The 19,642-nt window shown below is 34.1% G+C and overlaps 1 protein-coding gene across 1 annotated transcript in view; it reads left to right on the top strand.

Moving 5' to 3' along the window:
* The window catches only part of FMN2 (formin 2), a gene marked incomplete at both ends in the record, with an annotated part of 139,944 nt that overhangs the window by 106,109 nt on the left and 14,193 nt on the right, over positions 1-19,642 (top strand). Inside the window, 2 exons of the mRNA XM_079532834.1 lie at positions 5,976-6,027; positions 19,449-19,598. Of these exons, the coding sequence (XP_079388960.1) occupies positions 5,976-6,027; positions 19,449-19,598 (202 nt within the window). The remainder of the gene's footprint in view (positions 1-5,975; positions 6,028-19,448; positions 19,599-19,642) is intronic.

Below are 19,642 nucleotides of genomic sequence, written 5' to 3'. Positions count from 1 at the left end.
GCGTGAAGAGCTTTGCACAGACTCTGGTGCCTTTGTTAGTCTGCTTTCATAGCTAATTTTGTCAAGGTATTTTCAGAATCAGTGTTGAACAGTATTCTGATATCCAAACAATTATTTTAGAGCTTTCTGATAGGCATTCAAAAACTATATGTACAACCAAGGAGAACAGAGGCAACTTTAGTAGGAGCTCTGGCAGAGGTCCTGTAGACTTGTACCTTAGGCCTTAATGAAAGTGTAGCTATGTGACTTTGTGGTGGTTATTCTTCCAACATCTTATCTCTTTAGTCTCCCTTTCTCCTGTGCAGAGGTTGTTCCTCATGGCATCAGAGGGGCTTTTCAAGTTCTCAGACCTCAATGGAGTTGGGTCAATGGAAGGATGAAAAATGTACCGTCTAACCTTCCACATACACTTCAGTAAAGTCAGCTTTTTTTTTTTTTTTTTTTTTAAAATTTGGTCCTTGTTGTTGCTTGGTTGGGTTTGGGTTTTTATCTTTTAGGACTGGAGAGTGGTGAGCTGTTCCTCTCCAGAGTAGATATATTGGCATGTTTTGGTGTATTTTCAGTCTCAGCTAGTATTCATTCAGCATCACAGTGGAGGGGAAAAAAACAAAGTTATTGTCAAACCTTCTGGTAAATACTACAGCAAAGGCTTTTAAAAGTTTTGGAGTGTTTTCTTTTTTTTTTCAGTAAAATGGATTTCTAATAATTTCACTACTATTAAAATATAAGTAGCATAAGGCAGAATCATCCCAGTTCAAAAGGTAGTTGCAAGACTGATCTCCCTGCTAGTCTTAGGGCAAATATTTCTAAAGATTTTTAAACTTTCTGGAAGAGATGATAAAGAATGGAATGTACTTTCAAACTTTTTGCAAAAAATTGCAAGAACTGATAATAGACACAATATATGTTGTATGCAATGTCTATATGGAACATAATCTGATCTAAATACAGAAAATAACCTGATATATTGATGTAGATTTAAGACAGAAGGTATAAAGCTTAAATTTGGAAGAAAGTTGATTGGACTGAAAATGAGAAAATACTTGGCAAGGTTCTTAATTCACAGAGAAGCTTGATTCCAGCAAAGGCTGTAGCATGTGTCTGAAATGCCTGCTGCCTTTGAGATAAGAAAAGACATTCGTTATAAAAGACTATTTTTTTTTATGTAATTGTCATTGAACCTTTCTCCATTTACTTTTAATCTCTTACATTGTGAAAAAGGGAAAGCCACCGCTCTGCTAAACACTGCCATTTTCTGGAATGCCTGTGTACATTTCCCTCATTCAGTTTCATGCAGTGTTTCAGGCTTTTGTAAAAGCATAGGTCACTTTGGTATGACTGTTTATGTACGTACCTTTGCAGAAGTTTATATGTAACCTTTGCAGGACTGGAATTTAAAAGAATTGAAAGAGCAAACACAGAACAATGGCATGTATCATTCTGGAATGTGGTTATTTGCTGATAATGATAAAGATTGTATACATTAAGTTAATTAGATTTTATGTACAAAGCTTTGGAAATGCACTGAATTGCGTTAAATCAAGTTTTATACTCCAATTATAGAACATCAAACAAAAAATTGATTAAAAATTAAAAAACCAAAAAATTGATTAAATAGAAGTCAAAGCGTTTGTAAATTTCAATGAAATGCATTTAGCCTCTAGTGAAGAGATTTGCTGGAAAAGTCTAGGATATAGTACAGTCTTCATGCTTGGGAAGGAATGACATGGGGAGGAAGGAATGTACTTGAGTTTTGAGGAAAAAAATAGAAAGCATTTAGAAACTATAGAGCTAGCTGTAGATGGTGACTAACAATTAATATGAAGGTATCTTAATAGAAAGCAGGCAAACAGTATCACGTTGACTCATAAAAAGGCATTACATGATTTCAAATAAAAAGTGAAATGAAATTAAGATAATTAATTCAGTATAGGTCATAAATAGGTTAGGCTTCATGGATTTTTCTTGCTTCATGAAAGGCCATTTTAACTCTGAAATTTTCCTTTTTTCAATATTGCAATATTTTTAAATATGACCTAAGATTATTTTTCAATTCTATCATTTTAAGTAAATTTCACAGGATACGCATTCATTCAGGATTATAAGAGTGTGTATATAAAGACCTATAATATATATTAAATGTATACAGGCAGAGATATAAAATTAAGTTTTACTTCTATTCCTGCTGCATTACATGAAATGTAGGGACTAGTACTTCTTAGTATGATATATTCTGTAATAGGCTTGAAGCAGTATTGTTGGAGGTGATTTAGAAATTCAGTGTCAAAGACCAAGAAATGTATGCAGGGAATTGGAGAGAAGATGAGTCAATAAAATATGGGACGTTTTTTAATTGGCCAAGATTGGCCCCCCAAAAAAGGAACTCCTGTATCTGCCATTAGAGTCTGCAAACGGTTGCTGGTATGGTCAGTGCAAGGGTTCTGAATATATACAAAAGCAAATGTGACTGCAAGACTTGTTTTAATGTTTTTCAGAGAAAAGCAGTAAAATTTTCTGAGTAAATCTTGCTTCTTCATGATAGAGATTGAGAATTTTATTGACTGAGCTGAGCACCCAGAAATGCTCAGCTGCCTCTCTACCCCTGAAAAGGACAAATTCTCCCACACCATTTGCTGCCACAAGTCAGTACAGATTTTCTTCTTTTTGCTTCACCTGCTAGAGGACTTATCATCTGGAAAAAAGGAAATATACTTTTCTCCCAGTACTCTTCTCCCCTCGTACATACATTTCAGCTTGTACTTAGCACTTCATTGATACAGGCTGCCAAGAAGGAAGAATGTCAAACTGGTGCCTTTCAGGCACTCTTTACCAGTTCTGAAGAGCTGCTCTGGAGAAAGAAATGAAGGTAAAGATGTATTATATTCAATGAAAAGATAAAGTCTAGTGCACTGTGGGACTCTTCAAGTGAATCTGTCTTAGCTTTTATGTTCAAAAATATATAGAGCTTTTTGAGAAAACTGTATTAAAAACATTACTGATTTATTTTATCTCCTTTGTTAAAGCAGAAAAATGAGTTGAAAGCAGTTTACCAATGGGGCAATCACTACAAAAAAGAACACCAATGATCACTAACATTAGGTGATCATAAGAGTGGACAGTTTCAAAAATTATAGGACTCTCCAGTTGCCTCTACATCTAATAGTTATTCCATTATATCTAGGTGATATCACAACTTTTGTGGTTTTTGATAACAGTAGGCTTTCTTCCCCAGCTGGTTAAATCTCCATTAATTTCTTTGACTAGCTGATGTCCACATCTTTCACATGCTTACTGTACGCTAGTGCAGATATAATTATTTAAGAATTTACTTTGGACACGAACAGATTCACAGTGTACTACATTTTCTTCTCTTTTGCTGGTGCCACTGGTCTTCTTGCTCAAGCAGAATCATTTTTATTCAGCTCTTCAACTATTTTCATCTAGAAAATAAGAAAAAATGAATTGCAAGTCTGATCCACGCCTGAATAATATCCCTTTAGTAATGTTTAAAAGTTTCATCACATATTTGGAACAGAGTGCAGAGGAATTCTCTCTAAGGGTGAACTTTTTCCTTGCAAAAGTCTTAATTTCAAGAGGTGATGTGATGTAAAATGGAATCTCTCTTTGGGTATATTTCATTTATACTAAAAGAAAAAAGCTATTACAGATCATTTTCAAGATTCTTTTCTTTGTGTAATACTTATTCTCTAGGAAATTATTAGAACTACAGATACTTGAAATGATTAAAAGTATATATTCATGCTTTGAAATTGAATTTGAACAAGAGTTTCTGTTGCAGAATGGAGACATTCTGACATGCTTTGATAAGCCTTGTATCATATGTATCATATGTGTTGTGCTTGCAGTCTTCCAAAAATAAATTATCGAATATTTTGTCCATTGTTGTTAGGTATGTGTGTGTTGAATTATTGGATATGAGGAAGAAAGGCAAATCTAGACAATGCAGATGATATGTTCCGTCAATCCTGGAAATTATTAAAAAAAAAAAAAAAAAGGTTCTGTACAAATCTGATTACTAAAAGGCTGTCCCAAACTAGAATATACTAGAATATACTAAGCTCCATTTCCAAGCATTGCTTAACTCAGTGGAGTCCAAATTACATGTTTCAGTAACAATTGCTTAACTTAGAAGTTGTATTTGAAGGTACTAAGAAAAAGCGTTACTGTAGAACTAGATGTTGACTCTCCCTTCATTCATGGAGTTTGTGTGGAGTTTCTTCTCTCTTGTAGTATATTTTTTTACAGCAAATCATACCTTGACTTTTAGGATTGAAGTATAAAGGAAAAAAAAATTCTGTCAAAGCTGCCAGGTTTCACCTGGTTTCATATCCAAAGCCAAGCAAGACTTTCAAGCAAAACTATAAGTCAGCCCAGATTCACTCAACACTGGGCCCAGGTTCAGTCGAAAGAGTTGTGAGCCGTTACAAACCTTTTGAAGAATCTGGGCCGAGTTTCAAGTCAGTAATGAAACCCGTAATCAGGCAGTCTTCGTGTGCTCTGGAGTTTTCTTGAGAACATTTACCCAGATCTCCCTAAAGTTTCCTGTGGTTTGCTGGGATTTATTTTTCACTTCAAACTAAACAACGGTGGAGCCTGAATCAAGTAATGACTGCTAGGTACAAAGGTTGTTGCTGCAAGTAAACCAAGCATTGCTCACCTGGCTCAGCTGACTGCATTACTACTAGTAAAAAACACTTTCAGCTTTAACTATTTTAATGTTTTGTGCAAGTGTAAACTGCTGCTGATTGAAACATCAATCAGAACAGTAGCAATTACATTTGATTCCTAATATTTCCATTGCTATTCTCATCTGTGCCGAATTGCCAAATTTTAGATCTGCATTTTCTATTTTAAAGGCAGTGCATCTATAATGCAACAAGAAATAATTTTAATTATTATTGTGGAGCTATGTAGGAACAATAGAATGGTAAATACCTTTAGAGCTCTATTTTTATTATTATTATTATTTTTAGATTTCTTTATGAAACGTGCACCACTGGCATTTGTTTTCAGGACCGTGTAGAGCCTCTTCATGCTCCTAGACCAACTGACTTTCTGGAATCCTAAAATTGTCCTTGCAGATTAGCATGTTACTACTCCAGCAGAATGGAAAAGGGAATCAAGTTCTAAATTAAAAAGCTTTTGGCCAAAATGTTATATCTTGAATGAATTTAAGATGTGCTACCCGAATACCTGAACTCTATACTATAAGCATGCTTGCAGAGTAGTTTGTACTAGAGCTTTACTTATTCTGTTTTTCCAAGTTTAATGCGCGTTTTCTGGTAGGTGTTGCACATCATTATTTCTAAGTTAAGTAAACTTGATATAAAATGCAGTATGAGAGAAGCTTTGGAAATTTGATCATTTTTGCATTTATGTGTGGCAATGGCTGCTTCATGTTTTAACTCTTCATATAATGACCATGTAATAATTTCCTTCATATAAAATTTTTCTTTTCAAAATGGGTCCATCATGTCTCTATTACTTCACTATATATTACATCTTATTTCATTCTTATTTGTAAATTACCTGTAGCTATTTGCGGGGGGATGGGAGAAGGAAGGTAGCTTTTATTTGTGACTGTCAAGCAACTTTTACAAAGGCTTAATGCTTCAAGCTTTTCACTCAGCTTTTCCTCTTGGTTCCCATATTTCTAGTTTTCAGAGTCATTCTTTAAGAATTGTTTTAATGTCACATTCATGACCTGATTGTTGTTTATATTAGTGCAAGAATTTTTTTTTTTAAATCTTGCTCTGAGGAGTTTTTGTTTGTTTATTTAAACAGATATCAGAATTCATATCACTTTTTTCAGAATTGATGTACATTAGTGTATCTTAAGGTTGTTTTTACAAAACGCTGGATAAACAAATCACAGCAATTACAGTGAAATATTTTCATAAAACAGTGCCTGTAAATTTAACTTTGTAGCTAATATTTTGCCTGTATTTTTACAGCTAAAATAGACCAAGAAAATGAAGAGAAGTCACTGACAGAAGCACATAAAAGGTAAGAAAAAACAGTGATAAAATCCTTCTGTGAAAAACATGTTTTGCTACAAATTGCTGAATTGGAGGCCAACATTTTATTTTTTGAATTTTGAAAGAAATGCACTGAGAAAGCAGATTGACATGTATCTATTGTAAGTTTCAATTTGATGAATAAAAAGCATAATATATAACTTAATAGAATACAGAGCAATAGGAATATATTCTGTTTTTAGAGAAATATCGCATGAGATTTCTTTCAGAAAATGCATGTACATTATATAAAAATGAAGTTAGAGTATGATATCTGAACTGAGGGAGTTCAACACCAGAATTACAGTGACTTCACAGACACTATTCCCAGACAGCTACTAATCATTAGGTACTACTTTCTATGCTTATAGAATACAGATTTGGGAATCTGTTTTTTAATAATCTAGTGATATGTATATAATTAAATATGGCTTTCTTCAAATATTTTTTGTGGTTAAAAGCAAAATACTTCATTAAATTTTATTGAATGAAATTTCAGGTATGTGCAGTTGAGGGTTTTCAAAATTGTGAACTTTACTTCACTGTGCAGTTTGTGGCTTCTTCTAATTTCTGGCAAAATTCTCCAGAAGCTCTAAATGGGTCAGATAAAATCTGTCCCAACAGAAGGCTGAAATGACACTCCGTTTCTAGTCCAGATTTGGTGAAATTGACAGTCTGCATTAGTTTTCCATTTGCCAAACATAGCATCTTTTTTTGTATTAACTACAACTGCTGCTAAGCACATGCTGATAAATACAGCTGGTAAGTCTTTCAATCAGATACCATTAAAATGTAAAAGATTCCAATTTGTGTTATGTTTTGTCAGCCATTTTATGGCTCTGATGCCCCAGTTTCTACCTAGGTTCAATGTAACATGATAGTGACCGTTCTCCTGTTGGAGCATAACTATCTCTGTCTATTCTTGGCCTACATAATAGAGCATTTGAAAAGGAGAGACTGGATGTTCTTTTGTCACAAGTTCCATTCTCTCTTTCATGGTGTAGATGGGTCATTGAGTGGTATATAGTTCCATTGTTACATCACAATCTCACATCATCAAAGGAATTACTGCTTTGTCAGTATGATACCTCTTACTTAAGTATACAGAAGGCCTACTCCTAATCCTTCCTATTTGTCCTAATTCTTTCTTCTCCCCCTGTGCTGAATACAGCAGCTCCATTTACGTAGTACTTTGTCCAAGAAGGGAATTCCAGTTCATTTTTGTACATTATATTCAGAAGTTTTTTTGGAAAACATGAGGAATCACACTGGGACATAAAACAAGAAATCTAGGGACAACATTATTTTTACTGTTACTTTGAGTTATGTTTGTCTTTCTTCCTTGCACCTTTCCACTGAAAGCGTTAAGCAAATCGCTGGTATTTGTTAAAATATTGAAAAAACAAGTGCTTGATGTAGTTTTAGTATTGTGTGTGTTTATTGCATTAAGATCCTTAAAGAGGCTTAGAAATAAATTTCTTGAGATCTTTTTTGGCAGGGAGTGAAAGATAAGATGATAGCTTAAAGAGCTATATAAAAGATTCATTTCATTTGGCTAATCATATGAAGAATAGCTGTGTATAGGATGACTAGGCAAGCAAGTGGTGCAAGGAAAAGTGACAGATTTGATGGAGAAAAAATAATGTGAATTATGTGTTTGGATTTTCCTTTTTAAAGTGGACAAATTCAGCCCACAGATAAGTTCAGGTCTACCTGACAACAGCATTTCTTTTGCTTTTAGTATGAGATACAAATTTTCTTCATTTTAGCTTGGACACAAAATATTAAATCGGGTATCTCCATAAAAACACAAGTCTGAAGGAAAGCTCTTGCAGCAATAACAACAGAAATATTTCTAAAATGAATAATGATTGGGGGGGAAAAGCAGCAATTTTAGAAAAGCTCAATTGTGCAATAGATGAACTGAAATGGAAAGTTAATCTTCCACGCAAAATGAAGACAAAGAAAATGGAATGTCTGCTCTAGGGACTCCATGCAGTGTATAGCTGTTCATTTGTCACAAGTGAGAAAATGTTTAATCGGTTTTGAAATGATGTATTCTCTCTTTATTTATCGTGTTTAGTGACTTTAAGAGTGTCAGCATGTAAAGTGTTTATCCAAGGAATGGATTTCTGGCACATGGATAAAATGAAAAGTGAAATGTTTAGCTTGCAATAGGCATATGTTCCAAGATCCCTCTGAGAAAGTATCCTGAGATGAGAAGAAAGCACACAGGTCTGTGTTTATCTAGCTTACGCAGGCAGACAAGGAAGGCTCCAGCCTGGTATTAACACTGAAGTGACATGGAATGTCTTTACCAAACCCCAAACAATTACATCATTCCTTTAACAATATTGATAAAGTGCAATAAAAAGAGAGCTGGCACTTTCCAGTTAGATCCTCATTGCTAAATACTTGAGTAACTGTCGAATACATGACAAGCTACAGTAAAAAAAACACAACACTGTTTCAAGGGGAGAGGAAAGAAATAAAAGATAAGAAGGAGAGAAGGAGGGAAATAGATGCTTCTGTATTTCAGGAGTACACAGTTTGAGATTTCTTTTTTCCATTTTAAATGAGTTTAGATTGTATCCTACATACCAAGATACATGGATATGTGTTCAGTTTGCGCAGATGGAAATAACATTTAGACAAATTTGTAGCTAAAAATAAGACTGAAAGTTGGAAAATACAATGCCCTTTTTGCCAAGCAAACAATATTTCATGTTTTCTGTGTTTTCATTTACTTAGCTTTAAATACCTCTGATCTTCCAAGATGATATATTCTTTATGCAGGGAGAAAAAAGTAGAATCATTGTTTGCAGGTATACCTAATGCAAATGTAGGAGAGAGTTCAATCACAGCATCTACAGAAAGTAGAAACTAAGATTGCATCAAAGTTATTGTCAAAAGTTGTGTAGTAACTGATGTCTTGATTACCGTGCCAGTAGTAAGAGTAACAGAGGTGTGATATAATCTCGCTAGTTTACAATCTGAAATGAGCTAGTTGCTCCCCTTGTGCTTGGATCCTGAAGAAACAACGACTGAGCAACTACCAGAGTAGCATTCAATGATGCAAGAGCTCATTACTTTCTACTCATTACCTATGTTTAGCTGAATAGTTATGAAGGTATCGCATGTAGCTTTGTTACTTTCTTCTAATACTTTGTCCAGTATTTAGTTCAGAGCTCTTTGGAAGTCTTCCAGATTGTGGATTTGAGAACAGAATAAATCCAGACTAGAGCACAGATTCTCTTCCACTGAAACAGTTAATAAATTCTCTGCCATGGTATGTCTCTTTCTGGAATAAGGCCTTTGGAGCCATTCACAAACTGAGGTGAAGCAGGTGGTCTGAGAAACATTCAGAGCATCTTCACTTCTTCCTGACATTTCACTAAAACAATGAGACATTGGATTCTAATTTCAGTGCAGCAGCACCTATATTAGTTTAAATAAGCTTTGGGTTTAGTTGAATCTTAATGAACCATAATGCATTCAGACAGAGGATCTGACGTTCTTCAAGAACAATTAATTTCTCTGAAAATTACTTATTTTGTGTACTCATATCAAGCCAGTGTAAAGAGGCAATGTATGATAAGAATCTCTTAAACAGTACAGACCCTTTCATTTCTAATACTTCAAGCAGTAAAACCTTGCATGAAGTGATAACAGTTCACTAAGACAAAACAGTCTCAGATGTTGACTTGATTTTTTGGGTGAAACACTCCACGTTATTTTCCTGCTATGATAAATAGTGAAGTCTGGATACACAAACGTGCTGCTTGCTATTATGGCTTTGTGTACGTCACTGACTTTAACAAATCTAAGAATTTAACCTGTTTTTAGTAAATCTCAGTGCATTCTGATAGTATGTATTTGTTTTACAAAAAGTCAAATAGGATTTACTTCCTTTTAAATATCAACTGGGGAATTGCAGATCTGTATGGCTGAGTGCAGAACACTCATCTTCCCATGTCAGTATATTTTTATTTGGTTTATTTTATAATTTGCTCACATTACTTGCACATTCCAGTGATCTCTGGGCTTTAAAGTGCTTCTAGAGTGCTGTCTCCCAGACACATCTTCTGTTTTCGAAACTTGTAATAATCCATCTCGCAGTGTTTTGTTGCTTTCTTGTTATAGCAACAAATGACATTAATTTTAAAGATAAATATTTACCTTTAAATTCTCTGGAGGAAAAAAAAGTACTCCTGAAACCACACTCTTCACAGATATCCAGTGGCTTCACTGAACATTGGAATGGAGGAGGAACAAAGCTTTGCTTGTGATCTGACAAGCTGATGACACTTAAAGAAATAGCAGATACTATGGTACAATGGCAATGTGTTGCTAAAAAGCAACACCTAGAAATGTAGCACCTAATTCTGCTAATCCTTAAAAACAGTAAAAGTTCTTACTGCATCGGTGCCCTCCACACAATGATTTGGATTTTTTTTCCAAAAACGAATGGTAAAGTTGAAGTGAAAATTGAGTTAACGATTGAAATAAAGTGGTGAAAAGTTCTGAATGGAGAGAGATATTAAGTTTAAAAAAACAAAAACAGAAACAAAAACAACCTACATCAACAAAAAAAGTAACCCTGCACTTCTAACTGAAAGGCAAGAATATGCTGTTGGACTCCATCTTTCACTTCTATTTTGCCATTTGTCTTTTGTTGGTTCCTTTCCTGGTAGGTCTCTTTTCTCGCTGTGTGGCTCCTAGTGTGTGGACTTGAATTGCTCATGGTAATACATTTCAGCACAAAGTAAATACTCAGTGAGCAAAGGAAATGTGTATAGCAGAAGCTTACAGACAGCTAAACAGATTGGATCATTCTAGTTTAGTATCCTGTCTCTGACAGAATATCAGAGCCTGTAAATATGCAGTAATGGAAACATAACCAACAGTTTTATGTCAAAGAGATTCTTCTGAAGCACTGGTATTTGATCATTCCCTGATTTTCATTCTTTCCAAAAAAATATTTTCTAAATGAGTGCAAGTTCTTAACTACTTGCATGATAGATTTTTTTTTGTACAAGAACACTGTCTTTTATGTTGACGCTCTTGCTTAAATCATTTTAATGGTTTTTAATCAGTTTCCTTTTAATAGCATTCAACACTAGTATGAACAAATGGTACCATAGCTTTTAGCAAACTGATGTACAATTCAGAGAGCTAATATTCAGCAGAATATATTATGCAACTGATTCTGCAGTTAATATCGGGGATATTCTTAGATCTTATAATTAAAGAATAATTAGTTTAAGATGCAAAGACAGTTACACAAACAGGTAACATTGATAATACAGTTAAGTACCACTCTGATAATGATGTTTAAATAGTGGAGATCTTTTCATGCCAAATGTGGGTGCTGTAAAATTAAATGCAGAATTAAAAATAATAATTTATAAAATTTCACTGCTATTAAAATTTACAGAAAAATGCAGAAATGACTGTTTAAATTTGACATTCTTTTTGTCTAAACTCTATATCTAGGAGGTGGTTTCACTGTGTTGTCTTCAAATATTCAAGATACTTGTTTTGAGCTGTTACAGCTGAAGTAAAATGTGTGAGATTTGCTCCAATGCATTTCCATTGTGCTTCAGTTTACAGTTATGTTCAGTAGGCTTTTTCTGTCATCATGTGGTCCATTTGAGTTGTTTAGTTAGATTGTTCCTAAGTCCTTTATGGTATAGTGTTAACATTTGCAGTGACTGTGACTTTGTAGATACCAACTTCTGTTTTTACTTCTTTCTCCTTGATTTCCCACCACAATAGTTGCCTTATTTTTTGCTGTATTTTAAAGTTTACTTTAAGTATTATTGTATCATACAGCTGTTGTCATGTATGTGCAAATGGAAAAGCAGAACATAAGGGATTTGGTTTAATTAGGTCACAATTGTATTAACTTGTCTGGGAACTATCCAGTAACAACTTATTCAATATAGGTCATTCCTTCCTTAATGCTTTCCAGCTGATGGAACACTCCCATCAGCACTACCACAGTTCAGAGCTGGCCTCAGCCTCCACTGAAACATTACTGAGCTTCTTATATGTGGAGATTAAGTAACTAGAAAGATGTTTTGCCTCTGTTCTTTTGTTTGTTCCTCGGTCTTGCCTTATTTCTTTTTTTTCTTCCTCTTTTTGAAGATGTCTTAATAAACCAGGTTCAGAAAATGCTTTAGTGAACAAGATCCCTTCTGCACTTCTTAAATGAATACTTCTCATATGATTGCTTGCACCTGCTCCTTTTCTTTCCTGTTGCCTGGAAGATAGTTCTACTTCAGTCAGTCTGCTGATGAGAGAGAAGTTCCTTCCTATTCGAAAGAAAAATAGCTAGTGCAATGATCACCAGAAACATCATGTAATCTTTGGAAGGGATGGGAACAGCTCTTCTGGAGTTAAGAGAGTAATTGGGCCAAAGGGATATGCTTTATGTGGCTTTATTTTAATATGTGAATGTATGATTCACATATCCAGAGCAATATGGTTATGGTAATCTCTCAATCAATCCCAGTGGTTGCCACGTTTTCATTGAAATTTCATCCTTATATAAAATGCTGCTTGTTTTTCTCTCTGTGTCTAAATAAAGATACTATTATTGCTATGCAGGAAATATATTGGGATAAGTTAGGAGCTCAAAGATAAAGGCCTATCTTTTAAAAACACGTATACGGACCTTTTCCATCTGACACTTCATCAACCCAAATTTTGATATTTTTCAATTTATATTCATGTGACCTTTTTTGTAATTCACTCAAAGAATATGAAAGTCTCTGAATGTTTCCATCTTCTCCAAAGGCTAAATTTCTTCCTTTCAAATTCCGAATGCTCTTGGTGATATTAGGGGAGCCTCTATTCGTAAGTCTCAAAGGGAGAGATCTCTTGTACATTGAATTAACGAAGAACACTCTTAGAGTGGCAGTTCAAAGTAAGCAGTCAGAAAGGGCTAAAGCTGAAACTATATAAGCAAATGTTTAAAATGGTAGGAGGTTCTAGAATAGTCAAGTATTTCAGAACATTTTTATTCTTATAATATTCAAACAATAGAAACTGCAACCTAAAGTTTGATTTGAGCAAAAAAAATGGAAAGAGCTCACAACAGTATTCTTAATTAGACCTGTAACTTCATTTCAGTTACGTTTTTAATGCATGTTTTTGGAAATGCATGTGTATAAATTATAATCTATATTGGATCATATTCTTAGAATGTACAGAGAATCTGGTAAAGCATCTGTGTGGTTTCTAAGTTTTTTAAAAATCTACTTTTAAGTCAAATTACTTATTCTGTAAGATAATTCTGGTCATATTCCTCCTCTATACCCTAGAGGCGGCAGATTCATAAAAAGATGAGAATGACATCAATAAATGGAAAAGAAAAAAAAAACACAAAAACAAAGTATTTTACACAATAGTGAAATAGAAACATCTGGAGACAAGGTGGACTTCAATGGAAGGTGTTTAACTGTTTCATACTGCAACAAAGCTAGCAGATTGTCTTAGATCACTGCTGTTGAATTTCATTTTACCTCTCTATTCTAAATCTACTAGCACCTTATTTTTTCCTAAAGCTCAGCTAGCCAAGGGTTATTTAATATGTTTGAAACTCATATGTTAGTCTTTTTAAGAGAGAAAAGGTTTTCTCTTGGATGTGTTACTGGGCCTAGTTTACCAGTGAACACAGTTACGTGATGTTGTTCTATGCATGCTCATGTTATATATGGTCAGTTAAGCACAGAGCTGTCATGTGTCTATATAACAGCTGAGCTGAGTACATGATATCCACACTAACAAAATTAAAAAGCATTGAACTCTAAGAAAGATAACCATTGTATGCATTTTATAGTGGGTTTCAAGTAGGACTGGTACACCTGGGAAAATGCAAATAACATGCAGTTTAAAAGTGCACTAAATGCTAAAAATATTTACTTTTTTTCTCTGAATGGCTGGTAGATTATAATTATCAAGGACAAAAGGGAAATAAAGCTCCTCTGTTTCTGATACATGATTTCAATTCATCTATTCAAATCTATATTTCTTGACCTTTGAGTTTTAGGTGGATTGAGACTGAATTAGACTGTGCCGAAGAGCTTTTCAAACAGTATTTTTTTATCATCAAAAATTTTCTCTTTGCTAAAATTGTTTCATCCTGCCTGCCTCATAATTCAACACCTAATTCTGTGCAATCTAAGTTAAAAGGTGGTATTGCTAAATCACTGAAGGATCCCTTACATCAGAGCAAATAAAAACATGTAGAGGGATCATGTTGTTGTCTGATGCTTTAAAAAATAATGTGAATAGGAAGAAAAATAAATAAGAAAAATCTCAAGTAACGCTTTCAGTTATTTAGTGTTATCTGTGGCTCCTGATGAAATGACGTTCTCAGAAGTAACAAACATTGATTTTGCAAGACTCATCATCATGCCCAACTAATATACTATAATTTAGATTTAATAATTCATGTAGAGAATTTTTAAAAAATATCTTTGCTCAGATAGACCTTCCAAAAAAACCCGTAGTCTGAATTAGTTGTGTCCATGTTATTTTGCATGATGTGCTTCTGTGTTCATCAAGGATGGAAAAAAAGAAAAAAAAGTTTTCCTGAAATACTCATTTTAAGTATGGATGAATATTCTTAATACTTGTTGAATTTAATAACTTGTAGAATAAGTCCTGTTCAGTTACTGGGTCTGACACATTCAATGTATGACAGTAGAAAATATGTAAGTTGTACATTCATGGTACTCACAAACTTTCCTGTTTTTATATGATGTGTTGGGGTGGAAAAAAATCTCAAAGGTAGATGAATATTTTGGTTACTGTTGAAGCTGTTAATTTTCCTCTAGTTGGAATACTGAAGCACTCTTTCGTTCAACATGAAATTATAGGAGGCAAGAGACGTGAGATGAGGCAGATGACTTAGCATTCAAAACATTGCAAATGCTTGGCAGATTTTTTTTTAGAGGAAAGGAAAAAGTCTCTTGAGACCTTTATTTTCTGTGGAACAATATTACAAAATCTGTAGTTACAGAATATGAATTGGCAAAAGGAATAAGAGATTAATGACTCAGGCAGTTGCCTTAAGCTAGCATATTATCTCAACTTCTTTAATATATGAAAGATATATTTTTTCATCCTTTAAAAAAAAAAATCATTACCAACACTTAATTACTATTTTGAATGATCCTATTTTTTTTTTTTTTTTTTTCACACTTAATCATGTAGAACAAGGGACAGCACTGGGTAAAGGCAATGGTATTATGAACGAGTAAATGAAGAAAGTGTCCTAGACTTATTTGTTATGCAGAGAGGGCCCTCAACAAAAGATATCAATAGAGGATGAGAAGTTTCTTAAGATGCTCTGTGTGCTAAGTTTTCTCATAAGCTTTTACTTTCTCGATAGCCAGGGTAACACTTCTGTTTATCATATGATTTTGTGTGACTTTGAATTCCTTTGTATTCTGTCATATGGCTTAATTCTCATTCATGCTTTCAGCTGTTTAAAACACAAAGAAAACACATATATAACCTTTTAATATTTATAAAATGAGTACAAAAATTTGCACAGTTGATTTTTCTGAGAACCTATTATTACCTATATATTGCTCTCTTCCCTATACAACTCATGTTAGATTTAATTTAGTAAGATGTATGAATAGTCTTTTGTCTTTTTAACCTTCTTTCTTTTGGTAGACTATTCTTAGTTAAAAATTGACCTATGGCTTTCATCCAACTGGAATATACATTAGCTTTTCTGAGAAATGATTGAGCACACACACCTGGCTTCCATATATAGCAAATGAAATCACCTGCAGATATGTTTGAATGTTCTGCGACTCCTACGTGGTTCAGAACTGCTTCTGAAATGTACCACTTCACAAAACTAGCACAGTACCAGCAGTAAGACTAATCTGTTCTTGACATCAAATGTGTGTAAATGATCATTAGCAATTTATAAAAATCAAACTCAATTTGTACAGAACATTCAGATTTAAACTTCAAGCAAAGTATGTAATCTGTATTTAAAAAACAAAACAAAGCAAAAAAAAAAATGTATGGAAGAATTGCAGAAGCAGTTTTTTCTGCAAACTGTGTGCTTTTAAGCACACAATCAAATAGGTACTCTTGCACATGGTTTATTTTTTTTTGTTTGGTCTCAGGAGCCTGTCTAACTTAAGCTGAAGTCTTTTGCTTAGTATTATTGATTTATGTTTTTTGGGTTTGGTTTTTCTTTTTTTTTTTTTTTGGCAACTCTTGTCTCCTTTTTTTCCCTTCTGCTTGTCCCACTGTAAACTGATCCAGAGAATGAAAAAATCTGTCAACGAATGCATCGCATTCAGATTCACATGCAATGCACGTGAATCTGAATCATCATATAAAGTATAGATTCCTTATTGACTTCAAAAGGAAATGGTAAATAATTAATCCATAGCCATTCTTAAAATACTCCTAATGGATGAGCTTAATCTAGAAATGCTGTCGATAAGCTATTTACAGTGTGAATGACATTGGCTATTAGAGCATCCTTTACTTCCTTCTCTCCAAACAGTAAATGAATTTGCATAGTCTCACAGTTGTACTCAAGGGAATGCACAAAAAAAGTACAATTAATCGTTCATCAGATTTCCACATGTGACAAAGTGATGAGTTCAGTCATCTTAATATACAATGACTTTTTTTCTGAGTTACGCAGTTTAACCGAGGAAATTAGGCAAACAAATTTGTCAGGGATGAGCAACTCCTCCAATGTTTTGAGACATTTTATTTATTCATCCTTCAAGATTAGCATGTGAAATATGAAAACCAGTTCGAAATTTGTTTAAGAAATTCTGCTTTTGCTATGTCAAGATAAAACAGTGGTGTTAATATCACTGTCTTACTTTTAATCAGGCTTTCGAAGTTACACTATTTGAAGTAAAGCTGCTGACCTCCTTTACCTCTTTTAATCCCTGAAAATAACTTGCATGCCCTCCCTTCCTTCTTCCATGACTGCTTTCTCTTCCCTAATGTACATTCTTTTCTGTACTCTTAGCAAGCGTCTTAAAAGCAAACTAAGAACCTGTTCACTTGAGAAATGGATGCTAAGCAAGCTTTGCAATACCTGTTTGGGCAATACATGTTTCATTTTTCACAGAGGTGTGAAATGAAATCCAAAGAGTTCAGATGAGTGTTCTAAAGGTAGAAATTGCAGAAATTAATTTGAATATAGGAACACAAGCCTTCCAAACTGTAGTTCATTGCTTGATTCAAAATGCTTGCATGGACAGGAACACGGTACGCGGTTGATATTTATAGATGTTTTGTTTCAAAATCTGCTACAGGACAAACAGGAAAATTTGTCCTTTAAAATTTTGTCCAAAATTTTGTGGGGCTGCCCACAGAAAAGCACAAGAGAAAATGCATTTGCCACCTGTGAAATCTGAAGGATATATGTTCTTAGGGTTATGGCAATGTCATCCCAATGTCTCTTTGTTTTTGAAATGTGTGTCCCCTCCTGTTATCAGCTTTTAGATATGATTGGTTTGACATATGTAAACGTTTCCAAATCAGATATTTACAGCGCATGGTAATAGTGAGGTTTTATTGCTGTGCATGTTTCATTTGATGCATTTTGATTCACTTTATTTGCTTTCTCTTTCCTGTGTGAATTATGCTACTCTGTCTCGTAGCACAAAAATTGCAGCATCAAATGTATAACAAGCAGTTTTCCATATGCCTTCTAAGTGTGCTCTGAGAGACTGCCAGCTAGTAAATAAGAGGAGACCTCTCCAGCCAGTAAATATATAGAGAGTAACTATCTTGATTGTTTGATCTGAATGTATAGAAAAATTATTTGATTCACTGTGACATGTGCCATGCAGTTTTTCTGTGTTGCAGCTGCTACCTTGTTCATTGTTAACAGGCATTAGGAAGGCATGACATGTTAACAGTGACAGCCAGCTATGCTGCTGCTGTTCCACATTTTATGAGCAGTGTATCTCTCTTACCTCTCAACAACAGACTTTCAGGGAGGCAAGCAACCTGCCTGAGCATTTCTATTCAGTGTATGTGCCTAGAAATGAAGTGACAGCAGTTAACCATAGATGTATACATGCATAAGGTTGTATCACTTCATAAGTAGTCCTCACTGGAAGAAAAACAAAAACAAAAACAAAACAACAACAACAACAACAACAACAACAAAAAACCAACAAACACTGGCTTACCAACAGGTCTCCAAAAAGTAAATGTTAGTGCTGGTAATGTTAGACGAGTTCCTTAGTGTTTTATATTTGTTTTTGATTGTTGTTGTTTGTTTCCTGTTTGGTTTTTGTTGTTTTTTACAGTGTACTCCTGACAATGTGAGCTTTACTTTGTCTTGTTTTCCTGTTTTAGGAGGGCTGCTCATTGTTTGATTCCTTTCATTCTGTTGTTATTTTTCAGGTCGTAGCTTTATATTTTAACTTCTTTTGCCACAGAAACTTTTCATAGAGGTCATGGAACAGTAATAGGTCAGTGAGCAAGTTATCTAGGATTATATTTCTAGAGACAGCTTTCCATAGAATTTTTCATGAAATTTATAAAACATCTGTTTTGAGCTTTGGGTGTGAAGTATGTTCTTGAAGGCTCCAGTATTTACAGAATGTTACATCAAAAATGAAATGGAATACTAGTTAAGCAATTAGTTTTTGAATTAATTGTTTCAAAATTTTCTGCATATTCTTAAATTTGAAGTAACTAGAAGCAATTGAAATCAGAAATCTGTTAAATTTCACTGCAGTCATAGCTCTTAATGGGTGTTACAAATGTAACCTTCAACTTCAGCAGCAGTTCTAACAAGAGATCTATCTCCAGTTTGCTGCTTTGCTTTTGCCTTGTTCAGAGGCAAATGTCAGATCATTCTTGCAGAATGAGATACCCAACAGGAGAATATTTGCTCCTGTTTCAGGTTTTCATTGCACAGATGTGAATTTCTTTCTGTATATGCTCACATCTAAAATACCTATCTAATTTTATGACAGTGTAGATTTAATAGAACTTGAAAAGGCTAAAAACAAAGTTCTTATAGATGTTGCCGCTGTTTTGAAAATCTTTTTACTTTAAATGCAACAGAAAAGCAGTATTTAGGTAAGTGTGGATATCTGGATTTGCAGGGCTCTGCAAAGTGCATTAATTTCAGCTTTTGAAATGGAAAATCCTTTCCTCAAAAACAGTATGATAAATGCCAGACCCCATTTATCTGAAGAATCATATTTATGTAACTATCTGTGTATGAAGATCTAAGAACTGTTGCTTTTATATTTTAGATCTGCTACCCAGAACAATTAAATGTTGCATCAGTTTTAAGTTGGGAAAGAATTCTGCACCTGTAGTTAGTGAGACATTTGTCGTTTTTCTTTTTCTTTCTTTCTTTCTTTCTTTCTTTGACAGCTTTTTGGAAACTGCAGCCTATTTCTGTATGAAACCAAAAATGGGAGAGAAAGAGGTATCCCCGCATTCTTTCTTCAATATTTGGCATGAATTCAGTTCTGACTTCAAAGACTTCTGGAAGAAAGAAAACAAACTTATTCTTCAAGAAAGGTAAGTTTGTTTGTTTGTTCAAAGGCTTTTCTCAGGGAATGTTA

Source organism: Tetrao urogallus (genome assembly GCF_951394365.1).
Source record: "Tetrao urogallus genome assembly, chromosome: 2".
NCBI lineage: Eukaryota > Metazoa > Chordata > Aves > Galliformes > Phasianidae > Tetrao > Tetrao urogallus.
This window is presented reverse-complemented; position numbering and strand designations above follow the sequence as displayed.